General features: G+C 38.0%; 1 protein-coding gene across 1 annotated transcript; it reads right to left on the bottom strand.

The window, feature by feature from the left end:
• Positions 1–650: 650 nt before the first annotated feature.
• LOC307126565 (uncharacterized protein) lies at positions 651–14,781 on the bottom strand. Its single transcript, XM_079817163.1, has 3 exons — positions 14,714–14,781; positions 10,996–11,368; positions 651–1,544 (listed from the first exon to the last, which is right to left on the bottom strand). Exons 2-3 carry the CDS (start codon positions 11,303–11,305, stop codon positions 718–720), a joined length of 1,137 nt encoding a protein of 378 aa, XP_079673289.1. The 5' UTR covers positions 11,306–11,368; positions 14,714–14,781; the 3' UTR covers positions 651–717.
• Positions 14,782–18,820: the final 4,039 nt, after the last annotated feature.

The raw sequence follows: 18,820 nt of genomic DNA on the forward strand, positions 1-18,820 counted from the left end.
ATACATGATGTGTAACACATGAATAAATCATTATACAATGCTTTCTGCATATCCTAATCTTGTGCTGTTTGCGATTGTGTTTGCTGAATAACTGCTCGTGTGAGCTACTGAAATGAGCCAATCAGAGCAGAGCTCAACATTATTATTCATGACCCTTCCAAATAAGGCAATAACACCTCATTTCATTCTAGGGACAATTTCTAGTGTTGTAAATGGACATGTAAAACTGTATCTGGAGTATTTGCCCTTATCAAAGTCACATCCCTTCTATGTAGATATCAGAAAACAATTTAAAATATTGTATCAATGCATTCTATGAGACCTTTAATGTAAATCATTTCACTCATCAGCACAGACTTGGGTTCAGTGTGGGATCTAGTGATAATGTGAACAGTTTTTACCAGTCAGCACTTACATTGCAGCACAAACTAAAGTGTTCAACACCTGTTATACATGATGTGTAACACATGAATAAATCATTATACAATGCTTTCTGCATCCCCTATTCTAAAGTCTAAACTATCACACATAAACATGTTTCATATCACTTAAAGATCTTCCTGTTACAAGTTATGCATCTAACATGATCTCATGAGCTTAGTACGCAAAGTCAGTCTGACACACTTGTGTTTGCATAAACACTAATGGGCGTATATACAGCTTCTAAATCAGTTTGACATATAAATACTTTTGGAAAGTACAAATGTTTCCTTTATTCTACTTCTCCCCAGAATGAATTCTCATGTGGACTTTAAGGTTTCCATCTTGACTGAAACTGTCTCCACAGTGAGGGCAGGTGTAAGGGTCATTTCTATTATGAATGTTCATGTGGACTTTAAGGGTTCCTTTCTGAGTGAAACTTGTTCCACACTGTTGGCTTGAGAAAGGGCTCTCTCCAAAGTGAATTCTCATGTGCCTTTTAAGGTTTCCCTTTTGCCTGAAAGTCTTTCCACACTGTTGGCAGGTGTATGGCTTCTCTCCAGTGTGAATTTTCATATGAACTTTAAGTTTTCTATCTTGACTGAAACCGTCTCCACAGTGAGGGCAGGTGTAAGGATCATTTCTATGATGAATGTTCATGTGGACTTTAAAGGTTCCTTTCTGAGTGAAACTCATTCTACACTGTTGGCAGGTGAAAGGGCTTTTTCCTAAGTGAATTCTCATGTGCCTTTTAAGGTTTCCCTTTTGCCTGAAACTCTTTCCACACTGTTGGCAGTTGTAAGGCTTCTCTCCAGTGTGAATTCTCATGTGGATTTTAAGGGCTCCTTGTTGATTGAAAGTTACTCCACACTGTTGGCAGGGGTAAAGCTTCCTTCTAGTGTGAACTCTCATATGGACTTCAAGGTTTCCATGCTCTTTGAAACTTAGTCCACACAGATGGCAGGTGAAATTACCGATAGTCTTTTGAGCCCTTTTACGTGAGGTTGTTTTTTTAGTCTGTGAGGAACTAAAATATTTTTCATCAATTATAAAATTATGTTTCCTGTCCTGATCTTTCTCTTCCATTTTATTCAGATCTTGACTCTCTCTCAACGCCATCAGGTCTAAAGCAAAAAAACATAAAAGTTAATCCCAGTTTAGTGCCACAAAGCAACAGACATTTAGACACACAAAACACTAAAACTAATAACATGTATACTGGATCATATACGCCAGGGGTGCCAAACTCAGTTCTTGGAGGGATTCCTGGTTGCATTCAAAAAAGTCAGAGATTACTTAATAAGCACACAGTATGTGGAAAATATCTACGATAATACCTATGCCTAAAACATCAGGGAAACACTACCTGACAATTTTAGACCAGTTGCACTGACTTCTATCCTGGCAAAATGTATGTGAAGAATTGTAAGTAATCATGTTCTTTCTTCAGTGAGTATTATTTTAAATGCATTGCAGTTTATATATAGACCATACAGGGGGACAGAGTATGCCACAATTACTTTAATTGATTTTATTATAAAGCATGTTCAGGACTCTTACGTAAGGGAACTTTTTATTGATTTCACCTCAGCTTTTAATAGAATGCAGGTTCACTTGCTTCTATCACATCTGTACAATGTGAATATAAATTCTGCTGTGGCATATTGGATCAAAGATTTCAAAGATGTGTGAAACATTTGTGAACGCTGCCATCCGAACCTTGGTACGCACCAAACAAGATGGGTCTCGGTCCGCTTCCAGACGAATGCTAGTTACGCATGTAACTGCCTCTGGCATTCACCTAGAACTCAAAGAACCACAGTGTAAACACTATTGAATTATCGCAGGGCCAGCCAGCTAGGTCGAGAAAATATAGACAAGACACGTGGATACGTTTGCTGAGCCCTGGGGGGTTATAAGCCACAGTAGCTCAACAATCTGCCTCGAAAAACACCTTTCTGGCGCATTCCGAGTGATTAAGGCGGTCATCCAGAATTCACAGAACCACAGTTACATGCGTAACTAACATTTGTTTTCATTCCTACTGACCACCAGTGGCAGTGTAATCACTACTGCATGACACATACTAACATAGTCATGAGGAATGCCACCCACCTGATGTTAAATTGAGCAGTATACGGTCTAAATTTAGCAGTAGAGTTCACATAACACTTCAAGACATCCAGCAACCAACGCAAGCACAGTTCGCAGGAAAGTGAGGATTCTGAGCAAGGTTCAGACAGCGTGCACCCTTCAGAAAACTGCAGACAAGACTGCGAGATACAAGAGGAGATCCACCAACTGGAACATTATATGCAGAAATGTACGCTCGTCCAGTATACGTTGAAAAAAGCTGAAGATGCTCAGATTGTCACGTTGCAGAAATCATGTGTAATGTCTCCCATAACAGAGGGATAGGTGGAAACGCATATATAGGCATTTCGGCCATTCGTAAGATCCTGGCCCAAGGGACTGGACACTTCCTTCTTTGCAAACCATAAGCTACAGTGAGTGTTCATCTCTGAAGCAAAAATATCCACATGGAGAACATGGAGGCCTGTCAGGACCAGCATAAAATACTTCAGAGAGAACACTGCACGCAGTTCCAGCCGGTTGATATGTTCTGTGGCCTGGGTCAGTGTCCAAATACCCCTCAGACTCAATGTTGCCCCCCATCCTGTGGGAAGCGTCTGTCGTGACCAACTCCCGACAAGAGGGAACAGCAGGGCACACCTCCCTTCAGAAACTACCTGTCTCCACCGCCTCAAAGCATATGCAATGGTGAGAAACTACAATCAGTCGATGCCAATGTCTGGTGGGATCTAGCCACAAACCGTTGTTCCATAACTGGAGTGGTCTGAGGTGGAGTAAACCCAGGGGAATCACTGGAGTGGTCTGAGGTGGAGTAAACCCAGGGGAATCACGACTGTAGCTGCCATTAGCATTCCTATTAGTTGTAGGACCACCTCATACGGCAAAGACACACCCGGGTGAAAGCGAGTCAATAGTTGCAAAATGTTTGTCACATTCCTTAGACAGGGAGGCAGACATTAGGTGGGAATTCAGGGTCATTCCTATGAACGTAGTGGTCTGTGTTGGAATCAGACAGCTCTTTTTCATGTTCATGGAAAAGCACAACTTCTGCACGTCTCAAAAGCAGTCTCGTGGGGGCACAAGGAAGCCAGTTGGTAGCACTTTGAACTGGTAGGATTGATTCAGGAAATTGAAACAGAAGCTTTCTGTGATGAACAACAATCGTGACGTGAAAGTATGCATCTTTCAGGTCGACAGGTCGGAAACCACCATCCTTCCTGGGAGCAAGAAGATACATTGAATAGAACCAGTCTCCCTGAATGAAGGTATGAACTCTGTCTATGGTTCCCTTCTGTAACAGTGAACACATTTCCTGACAGAGAACCATTGCGTGAACTGACAACCGTAGGAACAATTCTTGAAAACCTGGGAGGCCGGCATTGAAACTGTAGAGTATATCCCCTGCTCAGAGTCGTCAAAGCCCAGGGGTCTGATGTGTTGGTCCTCCAGTACTCCAGCTCTATAGTTCTATAGTAAAACGATCGCCCACCGGCCTGAGTATCTCAGGCTTTATGTGTGCGCTTTTTAGTGGTTGCGCTAGGACGCTGATGGGGTCCTCCTGGCAACTGTCGATGAGGTGGCCGGAAAACTGTAGCAGTAACATGAGGTCTTTGAGGGGGCTGTGACTGAGGTGTAACATGCCACGGAAACGTTGCTCCGATGTGGCATAGTGATGCCGTGCCTGAACTAGACATCCTAAAAGGTAGGGTTTCGCTCCACCTGCGTCAGTTGACGAGTGGCTTCAGGCCAGAGGTGGAAAGTAACGAATTACATTTACTCGCGTTACTGTAATTGAGTAGTTTTTCTGCGTACTTCTACTTTTTTAAGTAGTTTTAAAAATCTGTAATTTTACTTTTACTTAAGTATGTTTTGTTTGAAGTATTGTACTTCGCTACATTTTAAACCACATCCGTTACTGAGTAAAAATAAATAATACAAAGGGGGGGAAACGCGATCCGGAAACGACTGCATTGAATTGAAGGGCGGGAGAACAAACGCAAAAATCACAAAAAGATGGAGACGGACGGACAAGACAGACGTCAGACCCAGCTGAAAGCGAAACGCCATCGTGAACCCCTGGATAGTATGGAAAAGCTTTGGATATAGACAAAAAATTGCCGGGTGTTGTCCTGGAGCAGAACTGTCGCAAGGGCTGTGCCAAGCGTGCGACCGCACAGGGCCTCGCGCAAAAGTAAAGACGACAGCTGACTTGATGATGTAAAGCCAATAGTTAAAGTTCATGTTTTTGTCCTTCAAAATACTATAATAGTTTTAAAAAAACATAGCTAAAAGTGTGTATGGTGATGCTTTATTATTCTGATTGTTAAAAATGTATTATGCAGTAACTTGCAATAGCCCATTTCTCTGTGCGTGTGACGGTGATTTATGCGCATACATGTCAGTCAGCGGGCATCGCACGTCAAGTTCATAGAGATTTATTCCCAGTCCATTCAAATTTCAGATTTTTGGCCGCCTCTGACATGGGTCAAACCATAGATATTACCTACGAAGTTCAAGTAAATACGCTAGAAATGTGCGCTTATTCAAGCATGTGCATTATATGGACGCTTGCATTTCATCTGACGGTATGCACAAAAGGTTTTTTTATTTAACACTATTAAAGTTAAATAAGCATAACCTAACTATTACTAGCCTGTCGGAGCATCAGTGAGAGCAATGGCACCGCAGAATGAGTAAAGCCTCTATCTCGAGACGTTTTAAACGTTTTTTAAATCTGAAAACTGCAAAAAGCTACGAAATTGTCAGACATCCATTTTGTTCGTTTTCACAGAGGAAATACTGAAAAACAGCGCTGGTCCTCTCAATACTGTCTGTTTATAATTTTACCGACTGAGAAATGGCTTCTGATGATTCAGTGAGAGAGCAGTCCAAACTAATTCAAGTGCATTCAGGGCGTTTTGCAAAAGCATTTGACCCATTCATAATTTAGAACATATTTTTAGCGTAAAAATGTGCGCAGTGCACTGCCCAGTTCAGTTACACCGTTTAACTTCTTGAACCTGCTGTTAAACTGAATATACGATTTTTTTTCTTAAATATCCACATAAACAACAAATTGTTCGTCACTATAGCAACAGAGCCCCAGTTAATAGTGAAGGGTCAAGCCAAACATCACTTGTCTCTTCATCAGACACATATCCTTCAAGAATGATTTTATGTTCAATATTAAAATAAGAATGAATGATAATCAAGTTATAACCATTTCCTACATTTGATAAATCAGTTCTCTATATTCAAGGAGTGATTTTGGATATTGTAGTGTTTTAGTTGCTCTGTGCTTTTGAATCCAGATTATTCAGGAGCTGCTCTGATGTCTGTGTCAAGACGTGCTGACAGGCAACTTTCCTTGGTGTTGTAATACACTCCAGGGAGTAAAACGAGATCAGCATGTGTTAACTATATGTCTTACTGAGGTGACCCCTGGGGTCATCCATGTAACAGCTATGTGACTCTTTTGGGGAGAAATGTACCTCTCTGATACGTTTCTTTCTTTATAGAATAAAGTCACTTCTGTACTAAATGTAGTATCAGCATGTTTTGGAGAAGGGCTTTGTTGATAGTTAGTTAAGATGTCCCGACCTTGATGAAAACTGGTATTCTCTGGAGTATTGTGTGTGTGCGTTGTATGATTTGTGCAGATTCAGTATTGGATATGGGCCTTCCATGCCAGACCTTTAGACGCTTTTCTGTGACCTCCGAGGTCACTGGAGACTAATCTGGGCCTGGGCGACATCAAGTCTACGCATTTTTAGAGATATATGCTCCTATCTGTCTACGTGTGGAAAGTTGCTTACGTTGCATGTTGTTAGAACCAATCAGAATCATTCCACATGGCAGTAATGACGTGTCTAGACCTTGAAAACAGTATAACTGTTCAGAAAATTGTATGTACGTTAGACGGAGGCGGGGAGACTGTTAGAGGGAGCGCGGCCTACGAACTCCTCTTGAGCTGGCTTCTGCTGATGAAACTGCAAACTATTCTTCAGTAAAATTTTCTTTAATTAATCTGACTCCTGGTCTTCATTTTTCACTACTGGTCCTGGGTCCTAAGCTGTTACCCCAACAATAGGCTATACCCCCGGGCCTCGCACATCACGTTCGCACAGGGCCTCGCACCCCCCTTGCGACGGGCCTGTCCTGGAGGATATCAAATTAGCAAAAAAAATGTTGATGCACAGGAGGAAACACATAGAACATGTTCAGGAACACCATCCCTCTGTGCGGATAAAGGTACGTTTATAACTTAAGGCCGAATGTTTTCTGTGATGCAGAGGGAATCCCGGAATTACAGTATAACGCAGATGTCACGTAAAACACGCAAAGTGATGGATGAATGAATACATCGACAGTAGAGCTGTACAATAAATCAAATAGCGACATGGTCTGTGAATATTAAAGCTCAAAACACTGCTATATGAATATGATCTGCTTGTTCTGTCTCTGTGAATGAGCAGCGCCTTTTCGTCTACTAGCCTACACTTAAGTAGCCTACGCGATGCTCGTGGTGTTTAACGTCTCAAAAAACATATTTGGGCATTAACATACAGTATGAACATTTCCAGAGCTGATCTGAGACCCCCTAATGAACATTTTCATCATTTTATTTGATTAAAAGCCATTATCAAATACAATCTGAAACAGATCTTCCCTGAAATAGTTTAACTAGATGAAATTGTGACAGAAATATATTACTATTGTAGGCCTATAGAATACTTGTCAAAATAATAATAATAACTAACAACAATAATAATATTACATAATTTAAACATTATTTAAGAATATATTTTTAAATCCATGGTTTAATTTAGTAAAACAGCAGCGCTTTGCCCAAAAAATGAAAGGATAAGTATTTGATTACCACCGTTTTGGTAATGTATTTGTATTAAATCATAAAAAGAAAAATTTCTTAGGACTCTGTTATTCTTAAATTTGTTAATCTAATTCATAATAATTTATTTAGTTCATTAGACATGTTTTATTGAAATTTTAATAAAAAATACAAAAAATGGTTTCAAGTTTGTTATAGGCCTAATAATATATTTGTTCAACCAAAAAAAAAAAAAAAAGTTTTCATTAATTTAATGCCATTTTAACTGGTGATAATAATAACCATAATTGAATAATATGATGCTGTGAAACTGATGTTTTCATATTGTGAAAATCTCATTCAACCACAACCCTACACAGGAGATTCCCCACCCCGCTGTTAAAAAAATAACTCTTTACTCTGAGTACATTTTAAATGAGCTACTTTTTACTTTTACTTGAGTACATTTTTAGACAAGTACTTTTACTTCTACTTAAGTAAAATTTCATTGAAGTAATAGTACTTTTACTTGAGTAGAATATTTTGTTACTCTTTCCACCTCTGCTTCAGACTGCCGGGTAACCAGTGAAAACCGAGGGGCAGAGAGTATAACATTACTTAGAGGAGAAAAAACACTCAGAACAGCTAATGGATGATTATGTCAATGAGAGACCGTTAACTTATAAACGCTGAAAACGGCAGCAACCAGATTGCACAGAGAGGCACAGAGTGTTATTTACGTGTGCAATAGAAACCCTAACCCTAACAATAAAGAAGCTGTCCTACATTCATTAGTCTCACTGTGTTGTGCTTGAAAACTGCATCACAAAAAAAGAAAAGTATAATGTATAAGTATCTGCATCGCCAAGCACCAGAAAAAAAATCTGTACTCATACTCTGTCCTTAAAAAAATGGTGTCGGTACATCCCTAATATATATAAGCTGCAAATTACTATATAAAAGTACATTACTATAAATTCCCTTGTTTGAGGTGTACCATAAAGCTCACATTATAAATGTTAGTAATACACATGTAACTGTCATTTATTTATTTGCCAAACATGGCAATTTTCTTCAAATCTGCAGTTCTGGGTATGCGGACCCACAGCAGCTTTGGTTTCAACGCTCTGTTGTTATGTATCGTCATCACTGTCCTGCGTTCTCATTGGTTCGCTGGTATATGAGGGATTTAATGAGCAGGGTAAGCTGTGAGCGAATCGCTCGCCCAAGAGGAAATATTTGCTGTTACTGCCAGATACAGCAAATACTGTAATACTCAAATACTGTACATATGTTCATAATCTGTAAATGTCTATTCTGACTAAACGTAACTGTGACCTAATATTTTTTTATACTATTTTCATATTTTTATTCTTAGAATTTGTATTACTATGTTCTTCTTGTTATGTTTGTATTGTATATGTGCACTGGAAGCTTCAGCACCAAGACAAATTCCTTGTATGTGCAAGCACACTTGGCAATAAAGCTCTTTCTGATTCAGATCTCAATCACATTGTGTTTGATACAAAACTAAATAGACTGAATCCAGTAAAAAAAGTCTGAACTGAAACTATTTTCATAGCATTTTATTTTGAATGAAAAAAAAAAAAAAAAAAAATTATATATATATATATATATATATATATAAATATAAATATATACACACACACACACTATATATTTTAGACACTTCTGAGACACATTTAAATTGACACCTGTCATGGTGTTTCTCATTTAGATGTGTGTCCTCAGCCGATGTGCTGTACCGTTTGAAGGTGAAGCATTTAGTTTATGTGACATTAGTGCCACTTAGCAGAATAACAAAAATACAGCATATTTTGCAAACGGCTCTTCTGCACGTCATGCCAGACTCAACTCAAACAACTCAACAGCTTTTACAGGTGCTTGTGAAGGAATCAACAGGTAAATGTAGGCCACTTTCAAAAAATGGACAAATATATTAGAACACTTTTAGCTGTGAGATTAAGCAACTGATCAGCTAACACACTGACTAGAGCGATGGCGAACACGCTTATTTCAAACTCATCAAACATACAGGTGCATTTTTGACACAACACGTCACTCAGCATACCCGGGTTAAAACCGCTCGCCACTGATCTATATATGTAACAGATGTAGGCCAGTAAGAGCTGTGTGTGTAAAACTCACTCCCCCTTGCCTCAAGAGGTGTGCTAGCGGCTAGTCTTTAGTGTCCTTGTGAGTGCCCGCCTCCCACACCGGATACTCCGGTTCTAATCTCGCTCGAAGCGGGTCAATAGGACTGGTTACAAATATATCAAAAGGAGAAACCCAATACAAGTAATGAACTTTATCTTGTGTTCTCACTCCGCAGCAACTATTTATATTTAAGGCTATACAGCCATCTAGTGCTTACACCTTGATGTTGCAGATGATAAATGGTGCATAATTTATTTTAGAGGTAAATATTTAGTATATTTACTAAGTATTTAGTATGGTGACTATACATCCCTGTTTTCCAGGGAAATCCTGATTTTTGGTGTTCTGTCCCTGACTGGAGCTGTCCCCGGAAATGTCCCCGTTTTACAGCTCGTTCAAAACAACCCGTAGATATATTGCAAAAAAAAACACCCAACCAACATGAGCAGCTGCTGGTTATAGGAGCAATCGTGTAGTGATTATATCTCCAGCAGATGGCGCTGTGAGCTACGCTGACTCTACTTGGACGCGCCGCTATTTCATGAAGAACGTAACAGAGAGCAGAGCGTCATTATCATCAAATATCAAAAGAAACATTGTTATCGCTTTCAAGGTAGTAACATACTAACTGTTCATGTTAAATTACAGTAATACTGTTTGTATCTGCTTTATAACAGAGCCTCAACAGGTGCTGTTTTGTCCCCAAAGGTTCCGCAGTCACAACGTAGTGATCACCACACATCTGAACTATAAAAAACCCAAACAATTACACTTGCAACAAAAACATGTGCAGAATACACATATTTTCTGCTTAAAATGAGCCTTAATTAGCCCAATGAAGGACAGTAGGAGTTATTTTCAAGCACAAACGTAACAAAACATTTGAAGTAAAAAAAAGTAATTTATATAGTATAAACTTGTGAAAATTAAAATATTAAATACAATTATAAAATGTTAAAATATTTGTTAAATTGTTTTTTTTTATATTTATGTTGTTTTATTTTTGTAATTTTTGTTTAGTCGTGTTATAATATTGTTTTGAACTGCTTGTTATTTACAATGGTTAGGCTTCTATTAGTTGTTTTCATTGTTTATTTTTTTGCGGTTGCGTTGAATTGTATTAAATCCAGACCAAAAATCATCAAACATCAAACTAAATCATAATAATTATTAATGTTAATAATAATAATAATAATAATATAATATATAATACAACAACAACAAACATTCAAAAATATATTGTCCCTGCTTTTTAATTAAAAGATAATGACAAATGAGATTTTGACCACTCAAATAGGAAATGTCCCCGGTTTCCATTTCAGAAATCTGGTCACCTCAGTAATTAGGGGATTTTTAGTAAAATATTAAAGGGAAAATATTATTGAAATTCTTCAAAAAATATCCTTCATTTCTGTAGAGCTGGAGATTTGAATAAAGATCAAATGACTGAGTTCAGCTTTGAGAATGAAACCAACCTGTTTGTTCCTCAGTTTCTTCATGTTTCACTCTCAATGTTTCCTCAATCTTCAGTTCTTCAGTCTCCTCTTTCTCTGTTTGTTCCTCAGTTTCTTCATGTTTCACTCTCAATGTTTCCTCAATCTTCAGTTCTTCAGTCTCCTCTTTCTCTGTTTGTTCCTCAGTTTCTTCATGTTTCACTCTCAATGTTTCCTCAATCTTCAGTTCTTCACTCTCCTCTTTCTCTGTTTGTTCCTCAGTTTCATCATGTTTCAAACTGAATACATTTTCAATCTTCAGGTCTTCACTCTCCTCTTTAATAAACGCCATCTTTATAACAGTGTGTCATGTGGATCTCAGTCGCTTCAGCAGGAGTTTTTCTATGTGTTTGTCCTGTTGGAGAGGAGAATAATTAACAAAGAAAAATAAATCCACACTAAATCATTTCAGTAGTTCATCGCACTAGTAATGGAGTCAGTCAGAGGGATCGTTTTTTTCAAAATTACAGAATTCATATTATTATTCAACTCAACTACCGATGTATCGGCTAATGATTGGTAGCGGAATATTTTCACTATTGTCCATCTGCTGATTGTTATGATCAGGGCCGATGGTGTCCTGTCAATCAAAAGGATGCGGAACAAACGTGTCCGACTGCAAATCATACTGTGTGTGAAGAAAATGCCTCATGTTGAATTTAGGGCAAGATAACGCAACAATAATGCAGGCAGTTAAAAATAGCAACATAAAAGCGTCTCTATTTGACCCTATGAATCACCCGTAGCTCAAGCCAGGGTTGCAGGTCTGTGGTTTTTCCCTACACTAAACATGATCTGTAGCGCCTCTCATCCAGTAATCGCATAAATTGCTTTGTTACTTCTAAAAAGAACCATCATCATTATCTTTCCAATTCTGTCCATTTTATTACGAAATTCAAAGAATAAATGCCGCTTTGTCGCTCCTACATGTGACGTGACAGATCGCAGTAGCGCCTCAGTTCAAGCAGAGCACGAGTCCTCTCTAGCACTTTAAAGGGGTCATGAATTGAGAAATCAACTTTCCCTTGAGCTTTTGATATATAAAAGGTAGGGGTGCACCGAAATTTCGGCCGCCGAAAATGGCATTATCGGTTTCGATAATTCTAGGACGTTCCCAGCTTTGCTATTGCCTGAGACATGATAATAATCAGTACAGTGTTGTGATCTGAGCACAGTGTTCATATCATTAGCTAGCGTATATACAGTATATATATCTATAAGCTAACACTGTTCTCTCTCCGACACCTGCCGTTCTCCACTGGTTCTCCTCACACAATGTGTCTCCTCTAATCGTTGCTCTGTCTAATCCTGGCCTGTCCCTAATTGTGTGTAATTATTGTATGGCTGTGGTCTGCCATATGAGTATTAATAAACATTTATAATTTCCTCAGCGTTTGAACTGTGATTGCGATCCATTGTTTTCCTCACCGCACTCCCTCCCGTTATGTCACTTCCGGATTTGGCGTTTTTAGATGCGGAAGTAAAATTTTCTACATGTATAGTTCCTACATTACTTTTCTATACATTGACTCACTGGGGTCTCTGAATCATTTGTTGTGAATCAATCGGTTCAATTGACTCGGAAAGTCGAAAGCTTCAGTTCTCTCATAATTATTATTTTTTTTAATTCAATTTTCCAACAAAACATACAATGCCATTTCACATCAAACAAAAAACAAACAGACGTTGGGGAATACTCACAACAGATCTTAAACATTACATTTTGCTAATTACTTTTTTCAATATGAGAGATGTTTTAATACACTTCTTATTTCTAGAAATTGAGTTCAATGAGTCATAAAATATTTTAAGTAATAAAAAGATATAAAAAAATGTAATGCAGGAGTGATAGACATTACTTTATCTTTATGAATATGAAACTTCCCAAGAAGAATAATTAACATTAATGTCATCAATTATATCAGATCCAGTATTACAGTCCATGAGGAGGCTCATAGACTCTCCTATTTTAATTATTTAGTCAAATATTTCAAAAAACCACCACAGATATCTGCTTCCAGAAGTCTTCTGAATATTTACAATTACAAAATAAATGTATGAGAGTTTCAGATTCGATTTTACTAAAATAACATTGTGGAGAGAAGTCTTCTTTAAACTGGTTAAGAAACTCATTACATGGATAATACCTGTGCAGTATTTTAACATTAATCTCCTTTACAGTATTTGGCAGTAAAAACATTACTTACTGACCAACTTTCTCAATTGAAAGTAAAGAGAAATATTGTTTTCATTTTAAAACTGCTTTTGGGCAACAACTGATATCTCGAGTAATGCTATTTCTGATGTAAGCGTTATTACACTTCATATCTTTATATTAACACATCCAATAACAAGTTTTGGAGTCTGCAGACAAACTGAACTGTACCTGAGATGATCTTTCATAAGAGCCGCTCCTTCTGCTACTCATGAGTTTATTCTGTTACTTTACTCACACAGCGCTGATACTAGGGATGGCAAACGTGAAACAGACGTTTCGGGGCTTTGCCGAGATCCCGAAGCGCAGATGTTTCGAAACACTGCTCCGAACTGTGATTCGAAACACCCATGTCACGTGACTATGGCTAAATGAAGGTTCAAAGTGTTTCATCAGGTGGCGCCTGTCGAAACTGCGTTGATTAAAGGGGGCGGGAACAAACCACACAGTCACACATCTGTATAAACCTAATTCACCACAGTTTAAAAGTGAAGTAAATCCATCTTCACCTCGTGGGTTTTTGTGAGAGGAGAGTGATTTTGTGATAGCAGTGATTTTGTGATAGCAGTGAGATTTATAGTGCGCTTTGGTTAGTTATATTTAGGCTAGATTTAAATTAGATATATTGACTGATAGGTATAGACAGTGACATATAGTATAGATATAGTGACACATTCATATAGGCTAAGTTAGATAGTGACAGATAGATAGCACAGCATAAGTTAGATATATAGAATTATATAGATATAGATTCATAGGTGATATATAGATATATTAATAGAATATATAAAAATGGAGGCTGCACGCAAGAGATGCCGTACATCTGTGGTGTGGGAGCATTTCCATTTGGAAGCACCAAATAAAGTGAGATGTGTGTATTGTGATAGGCAGCTAGCCTTCTGCAACAATACATCATCCATGTATTTACATCATCCAAAAATATTTGTGCATGCCAGCAACAAGTGTCCCTTGTGAGAGGATTTTTTCAAAGGCTGGAGAAATTATATGTAAAAAAAGAAGTCGGCTGAGTCCTTCAACAGCAGAGCAATTCATATTTTTGAATAAAAATGTTTTGTGACAAATGTGACACATTGTGGCTTTATTTATTTTATTAATGTTAATTTTGTATAACAAACAAAATATATATAGTTCTTTACAATGACGAGGCTACAGGTTACAAAACCAAGATCATGTAGTTGTCAGACAGATGTTAAAAACAATTTTTTTTACATGGATCATTGTCAAGGTATTTCAGATCAACACATGGAAATGACCACTAGATGGCGCCGTAGAGACGGGTGTCAGATTGATTCGAAGCTTCGAAACAATATGGCACATTTGCTTCAACTGCTTCAGTGGTTCACAAAGCCTCGGTCTGCCCATCACTAGCTGATACATGTTAGATAAAGCAATGCAGTGTAACAGTTAATAATACATCATTCATTCTGCGTTGCTTTAAACACTTTAAACACTTAAAACACAAACCTTTCCTCAGCTGAATCACAACAGATGCACGAGCTCGGCGCAGCCTTATGACGTCACACACCAAGACCAAAATAAAAGTCCTGCTCAACCAGGCCTGAGTCTAAAACCACAGAAGTGCAAACATTTATGTTCATAAAATATATTAATAAAAATAATGACAAAATTCTGATTTTCAATGTATTGATGAAATATATTTAATAACACAACGGTAAGTTAATAATACAGTTCACATTAAGAGTTAAAAAAAATTAAAGCAATATAATTTTTTATGATGTACTTCTTATTACTTACTTTTCCATGTAGACTCACATCTAAAGTCACAGTATTTATGTTAATTTCTCATCCAGATGGTTCAGCCACAACCCATATGGAAATGTTCAAGCTTAGAAGTGTTTTGGCCTGTCATCCAGCAGAGTACATATTTTGCTCAAACATACGGGGCGCCCAGTGTTGGAATGGCTTCCTTTTGTGATTCGACATGGCTCCTTCCCTATGAAGAAGAACTGTAGCTTTCTGTGTTCATATAAAGGTGCTTTGCTTATTGCATTATAATATGCGCTACATATTAATAAATTAGTTAATAAAAACAAACACGTCATATATATAGTAATTGTGTGCTTTTGTCTTTGCTTTACTTCAGTTAATTTGTCTATATTCGTGTTTTATTCAGCTACAGATATCTGGATACCTCTTTCTATTTTTAGAAACTTAGAATTTAGTGTTACGTCTCACTCGGTCCTTCCGTGCTAGGACGCCATGGCTACAATTATGAATAAAACAAATGTGTATCTCGCTTGTACTCTCAGCACCATATGTCGGGTAAGGTTTGCATACAAAACAAGGTGTGACTGGATATTCGATAGCAGCACTAATTTAATTCCATACTCAATCCGACCCGTTTACACAAAGATTGCATCGTACAGCATCTAAATCGCAGCACAGGAACACAATTATTCAAATCTTTTATGAATACAGTGAGCAGAGTGCACTCCCTTTATAAATGCATGAAACTGTCAAATGCTTCAGTTCAGATAAACTCCTACACCAGTGGAAACTGCTGTGGTCAACCTGACTACACCGAATCATGAATCTATTGCATGTTCCACTCTTCGTTGGTCAAACGTATGCACTAGAGGGCAGATTAAACCAGTGAACAAGCTCTGAACCATTCAAACTGATTGCGTGTTTTGTGTTATGTTAACTCCTTCAATTGGGCATTGCATTCAAGTGCTCAACAGACATTTACATTAACATTTATGCATTTGGCGGACGCTTTTGTCCAGGGCGACTTGAATTGCATTCAGGGACCACATTTGGCATTTTTTCGGGTCTTGCTTTCCCCGGGAATCGAACCCGTGGCTCAGTGTTGTTAGTGCCACGCTCTACTGTTTGAGCTACAGAAAAGACATGTCTGTGATCGGCTACACTCGCATTGTAAACGGCAACATATTTTAATTCTATAGTCACTAACACAATATACAGGGGAGTAGATATAGCGTTGACTGCTGACACAGTCTGCACATGCGTATTGATTCCTGGCTGCACCGAAAACGACGAGCGCTCTCGCAGTGAGCTTTTTCTCTTCACTAAAGCTGGCACACACGGTGCGCTTATAGTCATTGTGATTCGTTGCTTCAGGGTATCTGCAAGTTTCACCAAGTCAAATTTAAGACTTTTTAAGACCATTATGAATTAAATTTAAGACCTATATAAAGCAATAAAAAAACGTACAATAGGAAATGCAGAATCACAAAATGACTTGCAAAGCAAATTCATTTATTAAAATTGAACAAAGTATTAGTAAACTTGCGCTTCCTCATAGCTCAATCCCACCAGGATTAATACACAAACACACTACCGGTCAAAAGTTTGACAACGGTAAGACTTTTTAATGTTTTTACAGAAGTCTCTTCTGCTCACCAATACTGCATTTGTGTTATTAAAAATACAAAAAAAATCTGTAATATTGTGACAGTTCTGTTTTGACTTTTCTATATGTGAATATATAGTAAAGTGTCATTTATTCCTGTGATCAAAGCTGAATTTATCATCATTACTCCACTCTTCAGTGTCACATGCCCCTTCACAAATCATTCTCATATGAGGATTTGATGCTCAACACAAATTTATGATTATTATCAATGTTGAAAACAGTTGTGTAAAACATTTTTTTTTTTAGGATTCTTTGATGAATAGAAAGTTCTAAAGAACAGCATTTATCTGAAATTGAAAGTTAAAAAAAAGGTTTTTGAAGAATTATGTGACTCTAAAGTCTTGAGTAATGATGCTGAAAATTCAGCTTTGAATCACAGAAATAAACTGCATATTCAAATATAAAAAAAGTGAATAAATGCAGCATTGGTGAGCAGAAGAGACTTCTTTAAATACCATTCTCAAACTTTTGACCGGTAGAGTGAGAGTGTGAGTGTGTGTCTGCATGTATGTGTATTATATATATATATATATATATATATATATATATATATATATATATATATATATATATATATATATATATATATATATATATATATATATATATATGTAACAGAGTTTAAATAATGTTTGTCAAATTCATGCACAAATTGGGAAAACTCGCCATTGGTTATTGCTTCATTTGCGTACGTTGTATTGAGGGGCGGTGCTACGTAATCACCAGCAGTTTCACGATGCTTCGCTGCTGGTAAGCTGCTTTGATGATCGCTCTGTCTTAACTCGAGTTTGGATTGTTTTCAAGTGCATAGCTGAACTTTTATACTACACACAAGTTTACTGTGTTTGTCTGTCAACTCCTAGTTTTGTCATTAGAGTCATGTGTTATTTGTGACGATAAAATGAGTGTGTGTGTGTGTATTAACATGCTTGTGAACTCCGAACTCTGTTTATTTTAAGATCTTACATGCAACGTGGATGCAGTGCTTTAACCAGGCTTTTTGCCGTGTGTTTTTCCCAGGTATGTGTTTTTGTCATGTTCTGTGGATTAATTGTTAGCCGAATTGAGTGTTAGCGATAACCGCACGTGCTGTATGCTCTTGCACGTGCGGAACGTGTAACTGCGCCATTTTAGATATGTGCGTTCTTCCCTTCTGTATATAATTTATACAAAAATATGTAAAATATTGGTCACTTGAGTTTATAGTTTCTTTGCAGTAATGTGATGAGAATTGAGAAGAAAAGATACTGTTTTATATTCTATTTTCTTCAATGTATGTCTTATTCAGAATTCTGTCCACTATATGTTTACGATCACCTTGAGAAAATGTAATCACCAGCAGTTTCACGATGCTTCGCTGCTGATCTTACATGCAACGTGGATGCAGTGCTTTAACCAGGCTTTTTGCCGTGTGTTTTTCCCAGGCCAATAAAAGAAGCCTTGAGTGACCAGCCACCTGATTCTCTGCTGATTTATTACATCAACACAGCCACATTGGTGCCGTGACCCGTTGTTTCTTCAATCAAGATGGCTCCTGAAGCGGCCGAGGGTTCATCTTAAAGCTTTCGCTGGAGTCAGGTGGACAGAATTTTGCTCAGAAACTGTTTTTCACAGAAAAAAGACACTATTTCTTTTTCCCTCTTTCTGAGACTGCATTTGAGGAATTTGCTATATTTGCAAAGGACAATTTACATTATAGTCAACAGCACATTTTAGATGTTCTTCTGTCTTTTATATTCATTGTGTACTGATATTCAATATGAGTGGTTTTGAAAACTTTCTCACTCCAGTCTGTGGTGGTAAAGGTAGAGGATGGGGTTTATTGTTTTCAAGTGCATTCAAGTGCATCACGGACTACAAAGGGAACACAAACTCCACCGTGAACACCGCTGCCTCTCTCCCGGACGAGCTAAACACCTTCTATGCTCGCTTTGAGGGAACTAACACCGCCCTCGCGGAGAGAGAGCTCGTGGCTGAAGATACAGAGGTTAGTGCACTCTCCGTATCTGTAGCGGATGTTACCCGATCCTTCCGGCGGGTGAACGTCCGTAAAGCCGCGGGTCCAGACGGCATTCCGGGCCGCGTCATCAGAGCGTGCGCGCGCCAACTGGCTGGAGTTTTCACGGACATTTTTAACCTGTCCCTCTCCCTGTCTGTGGTCCCCACATGCTTCA

Source organism: Gobio gobio (assembly GCF_949357685.1).
Source record: "Gobio gobio genome assembly, chromosome: 5".
NCBI lineage: Eukaryota > Metazoa > Chordata > Actinopteri > Cypriniformes > Gobionidae > Gobio > Gobio gobio.

Coding starts and splice junctions, on each gene's coding strand:
- LOC307126565 (XM_079817163.1), bottom strand. CDS start 11,305: ATGGCGTTTATTAAAGAGGAGAGTGAAGACCTGAAGATTGAAAATGTA. Junction 1,545..10,995: donor AGAAACTGAGGAACAAACAG/GTTGGTTTCATT, acceptor TTTTTGCTTTAG/ACCTGATGGCGTTGAGAGAG.